Genomic DNA, 24,653 nt, shown 5'->3' with positions numbered 1-24,653 from the left:
ACTAAGCTACATGGATTTCATCATTATAGACAATCAAACTAGATAATTTAGGCCAACTATTTTTTTAGGTGGCTCCAACAAACAGGACAATACTTTCTTAATTTCCTGTTTAGTTTGTGTACAGAAAGTATCATGCCTTAGAAGCACACATGCCAAGTGCTACTGTAGGAGGGAGAGCTGACTGAGGTATAATAAGTGGTTTACTGGCTTTCACACTCTTTGCACGTACAGACCAGTATTTACGCATGGAGAGAGAACTAGGTAAGGCATAGAGCAGTTGGTGACTTTACCCACCTCCAAAACTGCAGCTGTTCCCAGGAGCCAAATTTAGAAGATAGCAATTAAGCAGACAGATAATACCAGTAACTTCCCACCTATTAGTTTAAATGTATCTCATTTGTTTCAAGAGCAGTCAAAATAAATGGCTCAGCTCTGCCACCCTCTGGTCCTTTCAAACATTCAAGAGTCCGTTCTTAGCTAAGGTTGTAGGGACAGGAGAGAGGGAGAGAGAGAGAGAGAGAGAGAGAGAGAGAGAGAGAGCTGTAACTTAACTCTATTTTTAGTTCAAGTCTACGAAGATAAAAGGTCATGTGATCCAAATTATTTCTTCTTCTACCTTGTCAATTGTATCCCTCTAGGAAGTTCACCAATATTTTTCATAGGCTATTGTTTTCATCCTGGGGAGAAAACAAATATAATGGGAGATGGTTCCTTTCCTTCAAAGTTCACGTTTCTATGAGCATCATTAAAAAGAGATGGTGTTTTGTGAGGCTCCATGATTTCAGATTGCAGAGTAGATTGGATCCCCAGCAGAGCTGATACCATCAATGATAACAGTCAATATTTTGTGAAGATTAGATTCCTTAGTCAATGGCAACACTCTGCAACTGAAGAGAGTTCAGTTGTCATCATGCCTGCAGTAACTGCCTCCTTAGAAGCTGGCAAGCAGAGGGCTTGCTGGTGGTACAGTCTGTATCAGCGTTAGGAGTGGGGTCGAGAGCTGAGATTTATGGCTATTCCCCAGTCCAGCAGGAAGCACAACCCTGGGACAGCGGAGAGCACTCTGGAAGTCATCTGATTTATTCAGTGAGCACTTTCTGCACATTCTACCCACCTTCCACCCCATCTCTGAAGAGGCTGGCAACACTGGGCTTTCTCTGTGGGCTGTTCCTCAGGTTAAGTAGAAAGTTTGCACTCTGAGGGGCTGGTAAGGTCTGTTGAGAAAGGGTGAAAGGATCTCTACTGCCTGATAGAAAGCATCTTTAATTCATGAACCAACCAGACCAAAAATTCTCTCAACAGGCAAGCAGGGAAACATGTTCTTAAAATATAATTTAGCTCTTCTTCCTCCACTAAGCCCCTTTCTCTCAGAAACCAACTCCTGAAATTTGAATTTAGAACGCTATTTTCCTGCAGCTCTATGAAGCCAGAAACAGGAGCGTATCCTTACCAAAGGAAGGAGTAAAAGAAACACACCTTGTTTCGATTGAGCTGGCTTGCTTTTAACTACTTGCAGCAGTGTAAGGAACAGCGTGTGTTGAAAGGCTGTGGTTTCACAGTACCCTGAAATCCCCACGGATAGGGAAGAACCTCCTTGGATAGATTGAAATCCCTGCAGATAAAGAACTTCTGAAAATTCTGAAATGCTGCCCTCCCCACTCCGGCCCCATGTGAAGAGAGCGAAAGCCATGATTTTTTTCTGACTGTTCCAGCTGAACACCTTGAGATATCAAGGAGGACATGGGCACCCTGCAAACATCTCTCCCAGGCCTGAGTAATCGAGAATTTTGAGAGCCCAGGCTAGATGATGCCTCTATCAATTCTTTATCCTGTAGCTTCCTTAAGGATTTCTCAAGCTGTAAAGACAGCAATGGCAGGAGATAGGTTTGCTCATATGTGGGTGCCAGTTCGTGCTGTTTTGATGGAGCCGCGTGGTTATTTAAAGCAATAATTAAGGTGCTTTGTCATTCTTTGGAGCAGCAAAATGAGTTCCAAAGAAGAAATTATTGCCCAGTAATTTTTAGGATCATTAAGGCTTCCTCGGCTAGCATCTAGACCATTACTTCTTCCTCCTTTGCAATCCGCTCAGGGCCCTGCCTCCTCCCACTGCCTCCCTCTGCCTGCATGTCCTGTTTCATCAGTTTGTACATCTCATTTCATGAAACAACTCTGTCAGAAGATGCTGGCTTATTTCTGAGGGGGTTGAGGGTGGAGGGGACTAGAATAGACGTTGCTCTCGTCTCATTTAAGGTCGCCATTTCTAGTCCCTCTCTTGCCCACGCATTTTGAAATCTCACGACTCTGGAAAATGTCCATGGGAACATTGTGTCGAGAAGTCAGAGTATAGAGAATGGCACGCCAACAATAACCCCTTCAGAAAGCCCCGCGAGGAAAATTATATTTTATAGAAGGCCATTAACCAGCTACAGATCAGTACCCGCTAACTAACCTGACTGAACGTTTGCGGGCTGCATCCAGATTTCAAGCGTAATGGGGCTCCCCTTCCCACAGTTGCCCTGCTTCACAATGACCTGCCCTGCTTCAGATTCAGCTGCTTTCTTATGCAACTTCAGAAACCCAGCATCCTATTTAAACACACCTGCCTCCTGCAGCGGACAGAGGCCAGTGGGAAGTGGGTCCTTGTTCTGGTACTGCCTCCGGCTCACCATGGAAACGTACATAAGCTACATCACCTTTCCTGGCCTGCTTACTCCCCCATTAAAAGAGGGAGTTGAAGGAGAATTTTCAAAGCCAAACTCGGGATATGTTCCTGGGTTGAAGAAAAGAAGAAACGGTGTATCGTAGTGCTATAAAACGCTTCCTTGTTCCCCCTTTTCAGGGTCAGGCTTGGAACCGCTTCCCAGGCCTTTTGGTGGGCAGGTACGGAGAGGTTAAGAAAGGGGAAGAGTCTTGGCCCTCAAAGAGATTAACATCTTAATTGCTTTGCTACAAAAGTCAAGGTATTTCATGGTGCTGAGGGACTTGCCTCTAAGACAAGCTTCTCACCTGAGAATCCCATCAAACATGAGGCCAGTCCACTCTGGGATTTTAGCATGCATGTCCTGTGGAGGCTGTAACCCATTTCCCATGGCAGTTGTTTGAATTCTGTCTGCCAGAGCCTCTGGAAGAATCAAAGAGAAATGCATCAGAGCAGAACTTGTGAAATACCCCTGGGGAAATAACTGCAATGTCTCCAGGTCCCCTCCCAGCCTGGTCCCTGCCCCACCCCCACCCCATGCACATAATTTAATCATAACAAGAAACTTCGAGCAAGATTTAAGAATATTTTCCTGTTTGTCCCTGTTACTTTAGCTGTAGTTACAGGCAGAAAAAGTGGGACTGCTCCAGACCATTAGGGAGGTACATCTAAATTCATACTATTAGCTAAGCTATTTTATTTATTTATATATATATATATATATATATATATATATATATATATATATATATATATATATATATAATAGCAGGTGTGAGTGGAATTGGGCCAGCTCTCTCCAACCCCCACCCCCAAATAAAACCTCACCCTGGCAATGATGTTTCTAAAATTGCTTCCACACTCCTGTAGCTCCAACAAACACTCCTTATAATCAGAAAACACTGTTCCTGTCTTCCCCCACAAGGATGTAGTATACTTTATATCAATGGAAACCTCTTCAAAATGTTTATACAGTGACATGACAAATGGTCCTCAATCTCCCTTCATCTGGCCCTGGAATTAATGAGAATATTGCAGACTGAAACTTTTTTCTTGTTCCCAAAGGTAAAAATTAATAGACTTAAAAATAGACAAAAAAATTTTAGATTTCCCATAATACGGAAACCATATTGTAAACCAACTGTTTCCTACCGTTGCCCCCCATCACCATATAGCCAACTCCTTCTTTGCCCCTGAAAGATTCAAATCAGGGATATTTTTTTAAAAAAGACCTCTAGAATGGAGAGATGTTCAAACAAATATAGTGAAATAGTAATTGTATATTTGAGATGGATAACAGAGATAGTCACTGTAAAATTCTTTCATTTTGCCCTCAATTTCCTCAGAGTCTCAATTTTCCTTTCTCTGGTTGAGCGTAAAGGTTTTCCTAGCTGTGAAGTTTTTTTCTAAAAGCCACTTCACCAGTTGTCTGTTAACTGCAGGGGGAAAAAAAAAAAAAACAGGCCTTCCCCCAGATTCTAGGGTGGTCTCACTCTACCTACATCTCGTCCTCTCAGCTTTCCTCCCTAAACCCATCTGAAGTTTGCCTAGTACAGTGGAAAGGGCACTAGATTTGAGGTAGGAGGCTGAGATGCAGCTACCAAAGGCGTTATTCTGAGCAAGACCATTAGCTCTCTGACCCTCAGTCTCTTTATGTATTTGCGGATAGTAATATCCACACCACAGGTACAATATCTAGATAAAGTAACATGGAGAGTGTTCACTCCACCCCCTCATCGTAAACTGTAAAGCATTCTCATTATCTATTATCACAATCCCTCTGAAATTCTTATCACTTCTTCCTGTTTGCCAGAAGAGGTCATCAAAGAGCTTTCTTTCGGAATTGAGACAGGATCCCAAGGCCAAAGCCACCTGCCCTACGGAGTGGCTGACAGGGATGTATCATGGATCCCCTCACTGGTGAATTACTCCATGCTTGCTGCAGAGCTTGTACATGCATTTAAAAGACCTAAATTCTAGTCAATTGCACTTATCAAGCACCTACATCCCTTTTTCCCAGATATTTTAATAGAAGGCACCATGACGCTCTGCAATTAGTTGTAGACTAGTAATGAATTGTGAATAAAACTTGAATTTATCACGATACTGCTATTGAGCACCCACTGTATGTCAATCTCTTTAAATTATGTAATTTAATTCCCACAATAGCTCTGATCTTATTTCTCATTTTATAGTTTAGGAAAATTAGGCTCTGAAAGTTTATTTTACCAGCCCAAGTCAAAGCCTTGCCCAAGTTTGGCCATGATTCTACAGACGATGGGAAGCTAAGTTTTAGAAAAAGGCATGGCATGTGTTTACCTCTTCTACTAATATGTTTTTGACCTTCGACAAATTATTTCACCCTATGACCTTAAGTCACCCACCTGTAAAAAGCTCTATCTTCCCAAATTGCTGGGTATAAAAACAATTCACTGGTGTAGTAGTTTGTCATTAAAAAGCAGTACAGAGATGACACATTAGTTCATTTCAACTTCAATCTTTTAACTGCTGATAAAAAATATGGACCTTTTGCCTAGGTACATTTCCAATATACAAACATGTCATCTGTAATCTGTTAAAGGTCAGAGAATACTGTTTTGTAGTAGTACTAGACTGGAAATCAAGTATCTTTTTGATCAAGAACCAAACAAGACAATCCTTGGTCTTCCTCTTCTCAGACCTTGGTCAGAAACAATACAAATCTAATGCAGTTTTTGGTATAGGAAGAATTTAGAGTTGGTATGGGGCCATTTTCTAGCTATGTGTCACTGTCGAGAGGGAAAGGAGCAAGCAACAGGGCGGGGTGGGAATGGATCCCATCTGGAGGACAGTGAGGACACACATCTTGTCAGTTGTCCAACATGAGGTCAGTGTGCCTGGAAAGGCTTGGATGTGGCTGGAATCAAGAGTAAGGACTAAACCTTTTCTGGAAATCTTTCCTAAGTCTAAAATCCCTTTAAAACATCCACTCAACTAAGAACCTACAACAAACAATTCAAGGCACAGGAACCAAAGATAAGCACTGCCCCTAACTACGTAACTTAAAATTTGGTAAAGGGAGATGTGAAGTGGACATGAGTAACTAATTCAAAGGAAGATGTGGTCACAGAGGCAGAGACGGAATTCAGAGGAGAAATTGGGCCTCACAGGAAGAATCCAAGAGTTCTTGGAGGACAGGAAGTTGAGCTCAGACTATAAACGAAAGGTTCCTTTCCATAGCAGTTGACTATCTGGATTTATATAATTGTGGTGGTTTCACCCACCTTTCAAAAGGTTAAACACTGGTAACTACTGCCCCCAAGCAGGTGTTCAGGTAAAGGGAGCACCTCTTTATACCATTGAAATCAGAGTATTAAAAGTGTCTGTGTGACCAATGTTCCAGTAAAAAAGGGCGTTCTAATGACTCTACCCCCATCCAAGCTCTGGAAATGAAGAGGGAAAATGAAATCACAGGGAAATGTATGGATGGACATACCAAACACATACATACATCTGCCGCTTGTCTCCAAATCCTCTTGTTCTTGACTTAACCCCCTAGGTGACTTCATGTGTACAAACGAGGCCAGACCAGTTCACGGGACAAGGCCTCTGCTTACATGTCCTAGGACCCACTTGGCCTCATCCATGTCTCTTCAGCTGCATCCAAAGCTTGGCCTTTAGCATAACAGGACCATGAGCTAGAAAGTGATCCCAGGAATGTCTTAGCACTGCTGCCAGCCACGGCCACTCCTGTATAGCTCTGGACACTGGTAAGAGAAGTGGCAATCTAAATGGACTCTGTTTAGTGACCTCCAATCAGGGGCAGTGTGTTTCCAGGTAACTGCTATGTATTTGCCTTTGGGTGATTTTGCAAAATGTCTCAGCCTGGAGAAAGCAGCTTAGCCTTTCAAGGTTTCAGTCAGAAGTTGAAGTTCAGGGAGGTCTCAATAATTAGTGGCATACCCAGAACTAGAATATACACTTTCCGGTATTTCTATCAGCTTTGTTTTTAACCTCCCTACACCTGCCTGTCATCCATCTCCCTATTATGACAAGGCAGCATACCATGAAAAGCAGGGCATCAGAATAAAACAGCCTCTTTTCTTACAATGTAGGAGGGGATAACAGAAATGCGAAATAATTACTAAAGAGGAATGTAAGAAATATGTAACAGAGAAAGGACGGTGCCATGAAGCAGGCAAAAAATAAATCATGGAACATTTCAAGGCATAAGCACCCACTTGGGCAGTAGTACCTTAAAGAACAGACGAGATTTTGATGGATGGCCAAAGAGTATTCCAGCAGACGGAACATGAACAAAGACATGGAGATAAAACACCAGAGGCACATACGGAGAATAGTGATTATCCGTTTAAGTGTAATGAATGGTGGGCATGATTGGAAAGATGGAGTACATCCCAACAACCACAAATGCAGGGTAAGGGGTAAGGGGCAGGATGCTGTTGAGTCAGCCGTTCTCACAGACCAACAGGGCATTCATTCATCCCTTGACGGCACGGCAGCTCATTCCATCTCCTTTCTATTAGCTGACGCTTCCAGCCTAATTCAGATTTTCCTGTACTTATTTTGGGGGAACTTACCTTTTCCTTCATCTTAGGAACAGTACCCACTAGAAATTCACATCTTCAAGGGCATCAACTAAACCCAACAAGTAGTAAGCATTTAGCTTGTGCGGGGGTGGGGGGGGGATGACGGCAGTATGGTAGTCATGGTTCTACATTGAGACCAGTTCTACAGTGATTCCCGGGAAGTATAGTCTAGCATGTCCTTTTTATTCTCAGCTAACATCTGAAATGACTTCTCCAATTTAGACAGCATCTCTCTATTCAAAGCAGAATCATGTCCATGGAGAAAAAGAGAGTATGGAGGAGAAAACAACCAAATGTGGATTTTAAAAAAAAGACAAAATGTAACCGATTTTTCATCAAGTCATTGCTCAGTGGAATGAGCACAAAAAGAACAGTTTCTTTCAGAATGATTTACCTTTCCTGGGTAAATTCTCTAGACATAATATTGTGGGGAAAGAGGTTATTACCTACCCTAGTAAATGAAAGATTGGCCCAAATCTTTTTTGAAAGTGGTGCTTACATATCAAAGTAGTATTCTAAACTCAATTTTTTTTCACATTAGATATATTTCTACCTCATTTAAAGGTTTACCCTGCTCAGATTTCCATTTAGCCTGAATGGTATGTAAGAAGCTAAAAAACTGGATGTTCCCACAATGCATTTCAGAGCATTAAACTTAAATTTTATACTATGAATTTAAAATTCATACTCTCGTATTTTAATGGTTCAATTTTCCAATGCTTAATCCATTATAATATTTTCAGCACTAACAAGTTAAAATGAGCGAATTAAATCCCAAAGGGGTGCATCTTGCTACCTAGTCTATCAGACATAGATAAAATGCCTACCCAGTGTGATTCTTGCGTATTAGACAGTAGTGCAACAAGATCTTTTAAAAAAAAAAAGTTAAACAGCCAAGTTCTACTTCAAGACAAACACAGCAGGGACCTCAGAGGCTTTCAATGTAAGTCTGAAAAACTAGATAAAATGCACAATACACGTCTGCAACTGCTGTAATTAGACTTGAAAGGTATATACAATGTGCACAAAGTGACCAAGAAAAACCCTTAATACCTTTAAGCCCTCTAGGGAAGGTTGCCAAAGGTGCCCATGTCTCATTGTCTGGATCTTTGTCACAATCAACCTGTTGGCTAAAATCACTTATCTAGAACTGATGCAAATTACTGCGATGTGAATAACTCGTGTCATTTCAGGGAAGAGAGGCTGGCACAAGACTGGAAAGGGCAGTGGTGGCTCCCTTTCTCAATCTTCAAACATATCCAAGTACTTCCAAATCACGAATTATTTGGTCCTCTCTCCCAGGAAGACCATTTCCAGAGACCTCATTCTCAAACTTGACTGGCCCAGGGAACCCACGGGAGGAGACCGAATTGCCTTGCAGCCATAGTTGTGAACACGCTGGAGCCATGGTTGGAAACTGGCCCATAATGAGATGAACAGGACTAGTGATATTCAGTTCATAGCTAAGAAAACATTCGTGACAAAGCAGTGTTAGATGGATTTCAAACACTCCAAAATGAGTTAAAACATTATCAAACAAAGGCTGTCAGTCACTGGGTAAAAGGGTATTTACATGATTTATCTTAGACTTAATTTTTTTTTTTTTTGACTCAATTATCCACTAAGATGGGCCAGTTTCTGCCAATAGAACCAGAGTGCAATCTCAACAGTCTCACCCCAGCCTTGCCAAAGCAAATGACTTCTGCATAACTGGCAGTCATCTCCAAAAGACTCACCCTTCATGTTTTCCCCCATTTCACTCATTTACATATTTGCACAAAAGACCTACCCTGTCTTAAAAGTTGCCTCATTTGATGTTTAGGCAGAAAAGCAAATCCCATGTTATGATTCTTCTGCAAGTGATTTTACATTTCCTTTTTTCCCAAAAAAGGGTAGCTGCCAACTTAAATATGTCTTGACAAACAGGGGTGCAAGTTCAATGTGAACTTTCAGCAGCACCAGGGGATGCTACCTGAAATAGCACACTTTGCTTCCTTACACTTACTATTCAGTCATTTGAACCCCAAAGAACAGAAGGGCACTGTGTAATTCTTCAGGTCACAATGCCAGGGTACAGCATTGGCTGTGGAGACTGATACAGGTAAAACAACTGGAAGTTACAATTCTGTGATTCTAACACTTTAGGGAGCTGTAAACTACTATACACTGGGCTGGGCAGTGTTAGTTAAGCTACCAAGTGCTTCATCACCTATGATGGAAGAGTTTCGAGATGACTCATACTTCCACGTAAGAGACTACAAAAGTCACAAGCCCACAGAGCAGTAACTGACAGCTAGCCAAAGTAGAAGAGAGTTCTAAAGTAGCCTGGGGACATCTTAAAACAATTAATTGGCCTGGAAAACTGGGTCGGAATTACTCACAAAGCTCCTCATCCTTTCCCAGAAGAAAATGTGATAGTATGTCTTTTATATGGAAACTTTGTATATATGTATAAACTTGGTATGGCCTTAATGCTGCAGTTAAGGATTTGTTTGGCTACCACCTTAAGCAGCGTGTTAAGCAATCGCTTCCTTAATATAACATTTTTACTTCTTACAGGACTCTCAACCTTGACCAACCAAATCCCTTTTATCCCTTCCTCTTCCTCCGTTTTTGCATGAAGTCATAAAAGTTACGGCAATTATTTTCTGGCTTGTAAAAAAAAAAATCTATTTCTGCAGTTTGAAGATGGAATGTAAAATTTCTGTGATACATGTATATAAAAATATATTTATTGAACCATCCATATACACATATCCATGCTGATTCCAATGGAAAAAAATTAAAAGTTTTCTGAAATTTTCTCTGTGATTAATTCAGTCGTTACTACTCAACCAACTTTATGTGAGAGAACTTTTGAAGTCTTGCAATTAACCCAGAGAGAAACCTACGTATAATCTGGAAAACACCATTTCACTTAAGACTTTGTTATTCATTCAAGAAATATTTATTGATATGTGTGCTATGGGAGATACAAAGATGACTCAGACACATCCTGCCCATAAGGAGCTTACAGTCTAGCAGGGGAGATAGAACACATACATGGGTACATAGTCAGAGCTATGCTTCAGTAAGATGAATCTAATATTGGGTATAATGGAGGCTGAGGCAAGAAGAGGTAAAGGAAGCTGAGAGGCCACTAGTTACCTAGGTAAGAAGAGAGATATGAAAGACTGTTGAGGTAGAACTGACAGGACTTAGCTGGAGAATGGATGTGGGGAATAAGAAAAAGGGAAGCAGATGATTGAAGACTTGGAACACGGGTGATGACATGAACTGAGAGAACAATGGAATAGGTTTGTGGGGAAAAAATGAAAATTGGCACATAAAATTCATCTGCATAGAAACCAAGTGCCTGGGATGTACTGGGCACAGCCAGAAAGAAATGACTAGTGACTTCCTCCCTCCTCTGCCCACCCCTCAAATTTCCCCACAATCCCCTCCATTATGAAATGTCATAGTGCCTAACACTTACTCAGTTAGGTCCTATTTCTATGTATGCCTCCCTTGTGAGGATGAAAACAAATACATTCATTTGCTCAATTCAATGAGTCATCGTGGAAAGACGCTTTCGTGTCCATTACTGTACCTTCTGGTGAAGTACAGGGGTTAATCCCCCAATCCTGGTCCTCTAGGAGCTTATGGTCTAATAAGGTAGTAAAACAGATATAGGTCATTCTAATTCTAGGAGAAAGGTATAAAGTGCTCTAGGAACATTTGTGTAAAAATGAAGGTTGGGACAGAATCTCAAACAGGAAGGACAATGCAGAAGGGAAGATGAGAATGAATTTGTTCCTCACTTCAAATTCTGGCCAGATCAATCCCCAAAGGGGGGGTTTCACATTCCTGATGCAAATCTTCTCTCCTACAGAAAAAAAAATTAGCTCTTGAACTGGGTCTTCAAAAAAATGACTTCGATGGCAAGGGATTTGGGTGGGGGGTGTAGATGCAAATCTATCTTCAGGAAGAGAGAAGGCACTTGAAGCCCCGAGTCAGCAATGCCTGGCTTATTAGAGGAACCGGAAGTTGTTCAGCATGGCTGGAGCATCACTTCCATAAGGACGGGAGAAATCACTGGAAAGGAAGATTAGGACCCCGATCCATACACGGCACTGCCAGGTACTGAACAGGGTACATGCCTAAGACCAAATTGCTGCCCCTTAGGAGCTTACAGTTATAACAATACAAGGTGGAGAAAGCACCACAACGTACAGAATGCAAAACACTGACGGATTCAGATTACAGCTGAGTTTCAGCTATTAACACATTAGGATACCCGATAGCTTTCTGACAGCTAGTAGTAAACCCATCCCTGAGCGGAGCACAAGTTGCCGTCCTCAGACAGCAGGCCCTGATAGAAGAGGGCATGGAGACAGTTCTAAGAAAACAGAAAACCTGGGTCTGAAAACTAAGCTACAGAAGCTCCTTCCCTTCTCTCCCCACATCCTGAGCGTTAACAGCTATGGCTTCCTATGGTGAACCGAGGGCAGACTGGGGATGCTGAAGGTGCTCCATGCTATTTCTACAAGGGACTCTGTACTAGTCATTCTCTGAGCCATCTGTCTTTTGAAAAATGAAGAGGTTGTATAAAATACTTTAGTCCTTTCCAGCATTAACTTTCTATGATTCAAAGAATTCTAGTAGCCCCTCCTGTCTTTTGTAGTAATAATCAGAATGGGAAAAAGGTTTTAAGGAAAGATTCTGCTGTTTCTCCCTTAAATTTGTGATTTTTTCCCCCACATAAATCACAAATGATTCCTACACCATCAGCTAAGTTCCACCTCAATCCCCCCTTGTTCAGAATCTAACATCTACCTATATGAATTTATTTTTAACATGTGTTCTACATAATCTACTTAAGTGTGCACTGAGTCTTTAAAGAAAGGAAGCCCTTCTCCCTACTTCCTCGTGCCAGCTTCTCAGTACAGCGTCTTCATTTAAAAGGGCCACATCAGTGTATACACACACTCATCACAAAAACATTTAAGAATTTTAACCAAATCCGAAGGCGGACAGGTGACATCAAAGCTTGGGGAAAGTATATCAGTAACCAAATTGTTTAATTATAGCAACAGTCAAAATTGTTTATATCCAGATTAAATGACATTATCATCCCTGTAATTGCTACCAAAAGTATAGGAAACTTCCCATAAGTGGGTTTATGAAAACTACTTGTTAAAATAATTCAACAGGAAATTTTTGGTAAACATTCCTTAATTTGTTTAAGAAACTAAGACACATTGGACGGACACAAGTCCCTCAGGAATCTGTGACACTGGCCACATTTCAAAGTATGAAACATGTATGGATCTCTGTAGGTGGCCAGGTCACGTGGTTTATGGAAGTTAAGAGTGGAACTGATCCTCCAACCCGATTTTCTTCTCACAGGGAACTAAAAAAAATTACCAGGTTCAAGTAGAAATTGCAGGATGGGAGACTGTCCAAGGTTTTTGGAACAAGCGATATAATCAAAAAGCGAACAACCTTGATGCTAAGCCACATTAGCATAAATCAAAACTAAAACTGGTGGTTCTAGGCCCCCTCTAATCAACTCTACTCATTCAGGCCACGATGAGAAACTGTTTCATGAAAGTGTGAGCAAAACAGTCTAATTTCAGCATTATCCTGAGCTAGATACATATTCACTAAAAAGAATGTAAATAAAAGTTGCCTAACACGTGCCACCATTGCTCCTTTACTATCATCTCGTAAGAGTTCACAAGCCCACCGATGGTCCCAGAACCTCAAGCACAGCATACAAATGCCAAATCCCAAAAGGCATCACTGTCCTTATTTAGTGATCTAGAGCCACACGGCCATGACTTGATCAGCAACTTGAACCTATAATCTCATCCCACACAAGACACTGCTAAGTTTCTAACACATTCTTTAAGGTTTCTAAACATTTGTGGAAGGCTACCATTAATTGCCCACTGCCCATTTTTGGTATATTGGGCAGATAGCTAGAAACCCATATTCAAATAAATGTTGCAGTCGATTCTTTTATAAGGTTCAAAATTGCTGAACTAAAAGGTCATTTGTACAGTTCCTGCAGATTCTTTTAAGTAGCACAAAAATATAACTTCAATATAAAAGATATCTTTTTTCAGTAGGTTTGACAGATGCAATCATTTATATAAAATAGGCCACTCAGCATAAACAAGGGTCTACAAATTTAAACCTCACAGAAAGAGTATTTCCATATAGATTCTAACAAATTGCTGTCTATAAAGTGCCACGTTTTCCACTAAATCATAAAACTCTACAAGGGTTTTCAAATAAAGGGATGACGTATGAGACGATGGCAGTTGTAAGCACAGAATGCAACTGCTATATAAACTCACCTGGATTATCATGCTATAATAAAAATAGTTATTATCCACATCCAAATTTCAAGATTGTACCAGATGTATAATCAAACCAGATAATAATCTAAGAACAAGTTATTATTATTGTGTTACTATATAGTCTGCAGATCAAAAGAAGCCCTATAAAGTCAATGTTTACTTAACTTGTTTACCCTAAAGGAAATGGAGAACAGAAACGCTAACCTTGCTATCAAAGTTTGGAAACAGGCTGTGGTCTCTATACTGTAGTCAAGTCCTATTATCTTAATATGTCATTCAAATGTAAATAAGTAGGCGTTTTGGTTCTTGAGAAAAAGCATCAGTTTTGGAGGCCAATCTGCTCTTTGCTACATGGATGTCTTGGAGACCTGGTCAAGTAACAGCTCTGAGGCCGTATCTTCTTCATCTACTTGGGGAAAATAGCACCTAACCCACAGAGTCATTGTGAAAATAATTAGTTTTCTGACCTAAAACTAAAGTGCAATTCAACTAATGCTGTGGTAACCTACTCATTCAAAGCCAAACAATTACTTTTGGATTATCCATTTCACGGTTCCCCAGCAATAGTTCAAAAAGTTGAGCACAAGCACACACAATAAAGCCCAACTTCACCATAAAAGCAAACAAAAATGTTTTTCTAAGTCCCAACGTCTATTTTCAACAGGTCTTAAAGGACTAAGACCCACTGAACCAAACTAATCTTACCTAGTATGATACTACCGTATTTCCCCGAAAATAAGACCTAACTGGAAAATAAGTCCTAGCATGACTTTTCAGGATGACATCCCCTGAACATAAGCCCTAATGCGTCTTTTGGAGCAAAAATTAATGTAAGACCCGGTCTTATTTTCAGCAAAATACGGTAGGTAAATAAATGGGTGAAGGGTGCTAACTAAGCTCAGTAGAAAAGATCTGTACATTGGGTCATTCCTACAGATGAAAAATGGTATTTTAAAACCTGAGAACGTTTAATGTGATAAACTGATGCTGTCTACAGAAAAATCTTGCCCTAACCTATTTTCACTTTCTACCTGTGTGAACATATCTCTATAGTATCATGTTTATTCCATCAGCAGTAATATAAAAAATGATACTGGGATCATTGGTAGTGTTAACCATGATGCTAAATCCTATTTAGAAAGTCCATTGCTGTTCAAAACTCCACAATCATCCCAATTCTGATGACCTGAAATTACTGAAGCAAACTTTTGTTTTCTGAAATTATGCAGTAATTCCCTGCAGCAAGTTACAAGCAGCATCTAGCATACTGCTACCACCTCTCCAACATTTTTTTAAAACCACACAATTGGTACAAATGAAGGAAAATGAGATTACTTGCAGATGTTGCTGTAATTCCTGAACAAGATTTCTATTTGCTAATTCATTTATTGTATTTATCTGAGGCTTTATGTCAAAGGAATGAGTCTTCAACTGAGTTGCTCTAATCCACTACTCCGCCCACCATGTCTTATAGGAGTAGGGACTATTCCTGTTCTCAAGGCAGTTGATTCATTTCTACAAAACATTTGACATAGTTGGCCCCCACTCACTAAATGCCAAAGACAGTGTCTCCTCTACGGTCTCACATATTTTCCAAGTGTTCTCTGGATAGCGGAACTGCCCTAAGTTGGGTATCACTGCATCAGTGAATGCCTTTAAACCTCTGAGTAAGAAAAACTCCTATTTTGAAATGCATGGTTTAGTATTCACTTGTGAAAAATGATTTCTAGGTTACCCATAATTTATCACCTTACAGCTACTGCAAAAATAACTCAGGCTGTTTTTTCTTTCCACCACAAGCTTAATATAAGCTACAGTACAAGCTGAATTTCTTCCAATTATCACTGGCCTGGGCAAAATGAAGTGGTTACCAAGTAATTATTTAAACTCACCCCAAAAACAGTCATGTGACTGTTAAATAAGTTTCTTTATGTGAAGGAGACATTGCCAGTTTTCAAATATTTGAGGTACTGAGGACCAAGTGATAACATCAAACTTCATTTTAGTTTAAGACTACACCCTTCAGCAAACCTAGTTTCCCAGTAACAGCAAAACAAACAAAACATTCCTGTTCCTACTCATATACTATCCTCAAACAACATTCCAAAAGATGAACACTGTTAAGAAAAAAATAAATAAGTTAAATTTGACAACCTCGTTGCCCCTCAATTAGTAATGACAAGTTTTCACACAGTCTTGCTTCACAAACGTGTAAACAAAACCTTCACCCACTTCACACACAGCACTCAACAAACAACATACTATGTAAAACGAGTATTAGTCTATATTGCCAGATTAAATTTTCTTCCAGAAATATTTTAATAAAAATTGGCCATTTCCAAGAAACACCCACTGCATGCCCATCAATAAAAAGAGAACCGTAACAAAACAGAAAATTTACCATATGGCTATGATTTAAAGGAAAAAAACTAGCAGACACGCAAGCACATCAGCAAAGTCCAATATTAACATCACATTCCTTCTCGTGGGCTATGATTAGGATTCTAAACAGACACGGAAATAAAACAGTACAAACGTTGAACTAAATGATGTAGGTCCAAGGACCTCTATAGAAGCATCTGTCCTCAAAGGCATTCCAGTTGGAGACTCGGTTTCAGAATAAGGCATAACAAATGAATAAAAGACATACAAGGTAAAAGAGGCAGTCTATGATTCCCAACACACTTTGAACCTGAAAAAACAAATCTAGACTTTTTTTATTATTATTATTTGTCATTAAACAATTGCCAAGACTGGAATCAAAGATAAATAGAAGGCACAACAGTTTTGCTCTGGTTTTGTGTTATTGGGATTGGAGAGAGGGTGGGTTTTTTGTGTTTGTTTTTGTACAAATACAAATTAAACACGAAAAAAACTGTACTTCAAAAAAACCCCTAACAATTCAAGAAAAGTATATCAGTTGCATTTTAGACATTTAAAACCTAATCTCACAATTTAAATTTCAATAGTAAAAACAGTCAGTTGTAGAATCATTTTGTGATCACATATCAAAAGAAGAAAAACTCTAACAACACCTTTTATTATCAGTTTTTAACCATACCAGTGAAAATCAAAGTTGTCAATTTTTCCAGTGGCAGTTTCTCCACACCAGAACGTAGTCACGACTCTCAAAGAAGAAACAATTTGGGTTTTTCCTGCCTTCAAAATGTTTATCAAATCCTGTATTTCTCAAAGGCTTTTTTGAAACACGTATAAAACAAGTAAGAAATATTCCAATGAATGAACATACCAAATGTCAGTAATAAGCAAGACACATTCCTTTGGGGAAATGGCTGTTAAAAAAAAAAAAATCCAGTCTGTATATGCAAAGTAAAGCAAGGAAGTTCAGTCTTTTTTTTTCTTCTTTAAAAATCCATTTTTCCTAAAATATCATTCCACAAAATTGGAAGTGAAGGACTAAAATGTGAGGAGAGGGAAGGGAGGGAGGAGAACACACACCATTAACACAAAAAGTAAAATTATACAAACTCAAGCAGTTTATAAGAGACCAGGGTCATACTGCAAGATACCCAGGGGTGGCTGAAGAATTCACCATTCTGCGGAAGGGTGTTTGTACTGCTGCATGGAGATCAGTGGAGAGCAATTCACTGCCTTGGAGCAATCCCCCTTCCCACTCCAAATCCTGGTTTCTGCACCATGCCTCCTCGCGGGGGACCTCTCATGCCACCACCCAGCCCACCTCGAGGGCCTCCAGGTCCCCGCAGGCGGTTCTCTCGCCGGTCCCCTTCCCGCGCAGCTCGAGTCTTCTTCTCTTCCACATTCAGACGGACCTCACCTCTGAACATGATGGGCTGTAAGAGTCAGGGTGAGCAGACTTAACACAGTGCTGATGGGCTACCAACTAGCAAAGATAAAGTAAAGCCATTATAAAGAACCAGCAACTTACAAATCACCTACATTCTCACAGTTCAGTTTTTCTTTCAAATTCTGCACACATAACGTTCCCATTAACAAATACATGGAAAGGTGGTTAGGTATGCTGGCCAGTTCAAAAGAGTCCATTTAAGCAGCACAAGTAACTCTCATTGTGCTTATATTAAAGTAAATGTTTTTTTCCCATAGAATTATATATATAAGAACTGCCGGGGCAGCTGGATAGCTCAGTTAGAGCACGAGCTCTGAACAACAGGGTTGCCAGTTCGATTCCCACATGGGCCAGTGAGCTGCGCCCTCCACAACTAGATTGAAGTCAACGAGCTGCTGGAGGGAAGGACGGATGGCTCAGTTGGTTACAGCGCGAGCTCTCAACAAGGCTGCCGACTCAATTCCCGCATGGGATGGTGGGCTGCGCCCCATGCAACTAAGATTGAACACGGTGACTGGATTTGGAGCTGAGCTGCACCGTCCACAATTAGATTGAAGGACAACGACTTGGAACTGATGGGCCCTGGAAAAACACACTGTTCCCCAATAAAAAATAAAAATAAAAAATAAAAAAGAACTGCCACTTTATCTATGGATTGGGAGGCTTAGACTAAAACCCCATCATCACTCAACATGGAAAGATTGTACTGCACATATTATTGCAAAGTACACGCACATATCTCAAAAACATCATTAAATTTATCTAAATATAATTTAAATAAAACACTATTTGCCTTAATAGAATTTTAGAAAATACTAAACATACATCTTATTGAAAGGAAGTCTTTGGCCGTTTTTTTTCACTAAGAACTGAAGTAGAAAACAAAGGGTCACTCAAGACTACAAGGAATCTGATGTGTACGCCTCACTGTTTTTCTGAAACATTTTTAAAAATACACATATAACAGTACTTACTATACAGAGAAGTGTTCTATATGCTTCACATTTATTATCTCACTTAATCTTCACAACTCTCTGAGGGTTGATACTAAATCTGTTTTAGAGGCCAGCAAACCAAGGACTAGGGCGGTTACTTAGCCCATGGGTCACAACGTGAGTGAGTGATGTAGGAGGAAATGTAAACCAAGGCATCCTGACCGGCAACTATAAGCTCTGAACCACTCCACTACACTAAGGCACGTCGAACACCGGTCATCAGGCTTATAGAAGCTATTTCTGTACTCATAAAAAATTATTGAAGGGAGTATGGTAGACGTCTACTAATAAAGTGAGATAAGGGAAAAGCAAGCTATATTTGAAGTTGCCGAAGTACAAAGGAATGGTATGAAAGTACACACAAAAAAAGAAAAACACCTTTTTGAACTAATTCTAATTAATATTTTAAATTCGGATTAAATATATTTGTATGTGTACATTTATAAATATATATTTTCACATTTAACATAAGTAAAAGTATTTTTTATATTCACACTATATAATCCTCTGACATGCAATCTGAAACACTGTTCCAGGCAATGTTCTACACACAATGGGAAAAATAAAATTAAAGCCCAAAGATTCAGGGAAGAGAGGTTGGGGCTGGAGTGTTTTAAAACAGTTATGGAAAATATCTCTGAGGAGTTATCAGAAGAGGTGAGCAGTATTAATGAAAAAAGGCAGCAGACATACTGCCCCTTTCCTAAGGAAATCTACCGGAAACAATTCTTATGCACAAAGACGCCATGGCTTACCTATGGTTCATTAAATAAAATAAACCCCTTATCTTGGGCAATTGACTAGGAAGCCAGCTATTGGGTCTGACCTTTGGTCTGCTGAGAGTATCATACCCTCTAAGGAATCATGAATTCAAGGCTGCATCAAAAAGTCTGGCCACTGCACCTATTGAACAGTAAATGATAGATTTATCCACAGAGCCTACTGGAGATTGCTAGGTTCAGTATTCTGTGGCCTTACTGAAAAAAGCCACTGTTCTCTCATTTCTCAGTGTTGTGCAGGAGATGCTTCACAAAAATAATGATGGGTTTGAAAGATAATGCACATTTCAAATTAAGGCTCACAGGTTATGACCAAAACACATTAAACTTTGTAGTATATCCACTGACACTGTGGAGAACATCAGAATTTCCGGAGAACCTCTGGGACATGATCTCCAGCATTTCTACTACATGGCTAATAAAATGTGTAGTATTAATTTACAGAGACTGAAAGCACATTAGTGGTTGCCAGGGCTGGGGAGAGGGGGACCAGAGGGGGCACACGGGGCCGGGAAAGGGACTGCGTAATGGATAAAGGGGCTTCCTTTTGATGAAAATGTTTTGTAACTAGATAGGCAATGATTGCACAACAATGTGTGTTAATAAATGTTACTGAATCATCCATTTTAAAACGGCTCATTTTATGTTTTGTGAATTTCACCTCAATTTTTTTAAAAAGTGAGAGGTTTTAAAAAATCCCACACCCATCTCAGTAAATTAACAATTATTTACCCCTTTGTTTTTCTCTACTACTATTGCTACAAAAAGTGTTTTTTGTTAATGAATGTGGGAGAAAGGAAGAGTTCTTTAGGAACTACACAGTAAAACGATTCCAATTCTACAAACACCTCTACTATCGGAAAGGACTCATACCCCTAACAGCAATGTTAATAAAAGCGGATCCAGGCAGGGTGACTCCAAACCCAGACAACTGAGAGAATAAAAAGAGAAGCTCCTCATTGTTATACTCAGACAACAGCTATATACCAAGACTTACCTGGTCAAACTGGCTCTTACGTTATCTTAGCTAGTAAATTAACATGGTATTTCATCTCCTACACCAGAAGCCAGCACCAAGAGAAGAAATTTACCTAAACCTCAGTGCACTGGTAACTATTAGTTATTTCATTCTCATCATTCACTTGTTCAAAACCTAAGTTATTTAGACATAAGTTTTTTTAAACTCCCATGTAGTTCTTTTGATAATAATGGCTGAATGTGATGTAATGTTACCCAAACATGTTGGAATAAAGTGCACTTTACATATAAGACACAGTTGTAAGGATGAAGACATTCAAAGAGCCAACATACACTCTTATTTAAAAAAAAATATCAAGATGAAGAATTGCTTACCCTGTTGCCAAGGACCTTCTGAACAGGCTCAGAATCATCAAACACAACAAAACCAAAATTGGGTAATTTCCCACCGCTGTTAATGCGCAGCTCAACCACATTCCCATATTCTGCAAATGAAATACAAATTCGCAAATCACTTATAACATTTATTTTAAATATTACATACGCGCTGTACAATATGATAGTCTCTAGTCACATGTGGCTACAGAGCACTTGAAATGTGGCTAGTCCAAAGTAAGACATGTCATAAGTGTAAAACACACACAATTTCAATTGTGAGCTCTCATATTTTTACATTTTGAAATGAAATTTTAGACACACTAAATTAAATAATTACATATGTGGCTCATCTTCTGTTTCCATTGGGCAGTGCTGCATTAGATAAATCTAGTGTTTAAAACTCAATAACCTACTTTGAAAAAAATCTTTAAGCTCTGATTTGTCCACCTCGTGAGGTAGATTGCCAATGAAAAGTTGGTGACTGTCAGGGTGTCTCACAATTCTTCGGGGTTCAACATCACCTTGCTCACCAGCTTCACGAACTTAAAAACAAAAACAGCAATGAAAGACAAAGAAGACTCTTTTCAGCGACTGTTGCATTCAATAGTTTTTTCTCTACCCTAAATACAGGTAATTCTATCCACTACAACTTTGTTTTAAGTAAATAAATGCCAAGCATCCCCCAAAACAAGCTCTCACCTCAAAATCCCCCAAACTAGGTAAGTCCCCCTTCTGAGCTCTTACTTGGTCTGGACCCCCTCTGCGGAGGAATATTTACTCGTGGTTCTCGCACCCTTTGATCCCTCTGAGGCCTCTGCGGTGGAACCTGAGATTCAGGCTTAGACTCCGGGCGGGGCTGAAAAATTCGTAAGTTAGCTTTTGTGTAAAAACAAAGCAAGCTTACTTTGTTCTCTTATGAAGTTTCTTAGCTAACAATAATGTTTAAACTCGAAAACGACAACTTTCTATCTCACACAAATCCATTATAAACCACCTTCTCTGCTTTATATACCAGTTTCCACATTCTCTAAACCTCTATGGAAACCACATTACATGAAATACAAGTAAATTTCCCTTAATATACAAGCTTAATTAGAAACTCACCTGTGAAGCTGGTACTTTAACAACATGAGGTGGTATCCCAGTAACTGGAACAGCTCCACTGGGTGGAAGGTTCTTACTGGTCACAGATGCCCAGGAAAATGTCTAAGGTAACACCACCAACACCAGATGATTACACCATATATCAAAACACAGAAAAGCTCTTAGCTCTTGATTTCTTGTACATAATGTATGCATCATATTTTCACAGGCAAGATGGAATGTGTAAGTATCTTGAGATTCCTTTTCCCCCTTAGTTACAAATTTTGTACTAACGTTTCTTAGGACTACTGTGAAATGCAGTCCTAAGACTTTAGAATGATCTTGAACACCTTTTCAATCCATATCAAAATCACCAAACCCTATTACTTAACTGTTAATTATCTTATCTCCATCTCAACTGCCATGACCCTAATTCAAAATACGATTCTCTCTCTAGGACTACTGTAACAGCCACCTAATTGGTCATTCATTCTCAATGCGGCCAACATATTTTTCTAACATCTGCAAGCTAAAGTCATCTCACCATTTCTTTTCTACTCACCTACCAGCTACAGGAGAGACCCAGAACCCTACCCATTTTACAGATATTTCCCATACCTAGAACAGTGCCTAGCACGTGGGCACTTGTGACATACATAAATGACTGTTAGACACACATAAATGACATTTACGATCCTGACCCCATCAATACGGCACTGAAACATACTCCTCCACAGACCAGCGAATATAAAGGTTCTGTGAGTTCAGTGAACATTATCCTGATATGACTTAGGAGTAACTTTTCTGAAAAGCTTCAAAATTTTGAAATCAGGTATTCCAATGAGAAAAATAGTCCTATTTCAGCTATTTGCTTCTACTACTACTGTAAAGTTATCCTCAGATTTCAGAGGATAAAGGTCTATTGTGCCATGTAATTTTTAAAAAAATATATGATCACTTGTTTCTTTCTCCCCCTTTCTTCCACCTCCCCCTGCCCACTCCGGTTCAAGCCGTTGTTTCTCAGTCTAGTTTTGTAGGACACAGCTCCCTGGCCCCCCGCTGAGGCAGTCGGACCCGCTCACAGAAGCTCTCCCCGGCTGCCAGACACTCACGCTGGCCACTGGCCCCTCATGACAGCACAGGGTAGCCCATGGCAGCACTCAGCAGCCCAGCTCCAGGGAGAACTGTTGTTCACAGTCTTAGCATTAGAGGGCGCAGCTCACTGGCCCATGTGGGAATCGAAACTGCGACTTCGGTGGTAAGAGCAGTGTTCCAACCACCTGAGCCACCAGGACGGCCCCACTTGTTTGTTTTAACAAGCATATAATAATTGCAATTTGAAGGATGAAATATTAAAAAGATGAAGAGTTAGCGATATTGTCATAAAAATAATATAGCACCTGCAATTTCCTGTCTAAAACTTATTCATGTTACTTAGAGGGGGAAAGTTACTTTTGATTTTATAAAGCAATATGCATCTTACTGAGGTATGGCTCAATACACAAGAAACTTCCCTGAACCACCAATATGTAAATGCTCCTACAAAGGAAAACCAAACAATAATAAAGGAGAAGAGATTTTTTTAAATAAGCTAGAAATAGAATGAAAATGAAGATATGTCACATACCCTCAAGTCTTCCTGCACTGTCTGCGCTATGTCTGTAGGTGCTGGAGAAGAACTCTTCTGAGCATCCTCAGGAGCAGTTTCTTCCAATACTGGCTCAGACTTTTCCTCTTGGATTTCAGATACAGGTTCTTGCTCCGGTTCGGGTTCAGGATCAGGCTCTGGTTCAGCAACAGGTTCCTCTAGATGTTCTTCCAAGTCATTGCTTTCACAGGAAAGTTTGAGAAATGTCACTCTGCCTCCATGAATTTAGCAAGTATTTATTTACTAGAGATCAGAACCCCAAAATACCTCCCTCCCTCCAAAAAAGATCTAAGAAATACATCCAAGTACTAAAACAAGACAACTTTTTAGAAAAGCACTCAATGAGCAAATGTTAACTGAAGTCAGATTGGCTAAATTCTCATAAACAAATGTCATCAAAATGGGTCAAAATAAACCACATCATTATTTCTCAGTTAGAATCCCCAAACTATTACAATTTACCTATCACTCATCACAAAACTCTAACAGGCTGTAGGAAGGGAGGAAAGGGCAGTTGAGTTGTTCAATGGGTAGATTCAGTTTTACAAGATGAGAAATCCTAGAGATGTGTTACTGTGTTACACAATCATATGCGTATACTGCTATACAGTATGCTTAAAAATGGTTGGGGGCGGGCCCGGTGGCTCAGGCGGTTAGAGCTCCATGCTAACTCCGAAGGCTGCCGGTTCAATTCCCACATGGGCCAGTGGGCTCTCAACCACAAGGTTGCCAGTTCAATTCCTCAAGTCCTGCAAGGGATGGTGGGCTCCGCCCCTGCAACTAAGACTGAACAGGGCACCTTGAGCTGAGCTGCCGCTGAGCTCCCAGATGGCTCAGTTGGTTGGAGCACGTCCTCTCAACCACAAGGTTGCTGGTTCGACTCCCACAAGGGATGCTGGGCTGCGCCCCCTGCAACTAGCAACGGCAACTGGACCTGGAGCTGAGCTGCACCCTCCACAACTAAGACTGAAAGGACAACAACTTGAAGCTGAATGGCATCTCCAAAAAACTAAGATTAAAGGACAACTTGACTTGGGGGGGGGGGAAAAAAAAAGTCCTGGAAGTACACACTGTTCCCCAATAAAGTCCTGTTCCCCCTTCCCCAATAAAATCTTAAAAAAAAAAAAAAAAGGTAAGTTTTTTTTTTGTTTGTTTGTTTTTTGTTTTTTTTATTGGGGAAGGGGAACAGGACTTTATTGGGGAACAATGGTCAAATTGTTGTCCTTTCAATCTTAGTTGTGGAGGGTTCTGTTCAGCTTCAAGTTGTTGTTCTTTCAGTCTTAGTTGTGGAGGGCGCAGCTCAGCTCCAGGTCCAGTTGCCGTTGCTAGTTG

General features: G+C 40.1%; 1 protein-coding gene and 1 long non-coding RNA gene across 6 annotated transcripts in view; both read right to left on the bottom strand.

The window, feature by feature from the left end:
• The window catches only part of LOC109457455 (uncharacterized), a 611,744-nt gene extending 608,656 nt beyond the window's left edge, over positions 1 to 3,088 (bottom strand). The window contains exon 1 of the long non-coding RNA XR_012489845.1: positions 3,007 to 3,088. This is a non-coding gene — a long non-coding RNA (uncharacterized LOC109457455). The remainder of the gene's footprint in view (positions 1 to 3,006) is intronic.
• A 12,841-nt stretch (positions 3,089 to 15,929) lies between these two features.
• The window catches only part of G3BP1 (G3BP stress granule assembly factor 1), a 30,479-nt gene continuing 21,755 nt past the window's right edge, over positions 15,930 to 24,653 (bottom strand). For all 5 annotated transcript variants that reach the window (XM_019734339.2, XM_019734341.2, XM_074313811.1 and 2 more), the window contains 6 exons: positions 23,301 to 23,502; positions 21,695 to 21,796; positions 21,335 to 21,446; positions 21,004 to 21,132; positions 20,588 to 20,697; positions 15,930 to 17,446 (listed from right to left, as the gene is read on the bottom strand). In XM_019734339.2, coding sequence (XP_019589898.1) covers positions 17,240 to 17,446; positions 20,588 to 20,697; positions 21,004 to 21,132; positions 21,335 to 21,446; positions 21,695 to 21,796; positions 23,301 to 23,502 — 862 coding nt within the window. In that variant the 3' untranslated portion in view covers positions 15,930 to 17,239. The remainder of the gene's footprint in view (positions 17,447 to 20,587; positions 20,698 to 21,003; positions 21,133 to 21,334; positions 21,447 to 21,694; positions 21,797 to 23,300; positions 23,503 to 24,653) is intronic.

Source organism: Rhinolophus sinicus, linkage group LG10 (assembly GCF_036562045.2).
Source record: "Rhinolophus sinicus isolate RSC01 linkage group LG10, ASM3656204v1, whole genome shotgun sequence".
Lineage (NCBI taxonomy): Eukaryota > Metazoa > Chordata > Mammalia > Chiroptera > Rhinolophidae > Rhinolophus > Rhinolophus sinicus.
Note: the sequence above shows the minus strand (reverse complement) of the source record. Positions and strands in the feature narration are given on the sequence as shown.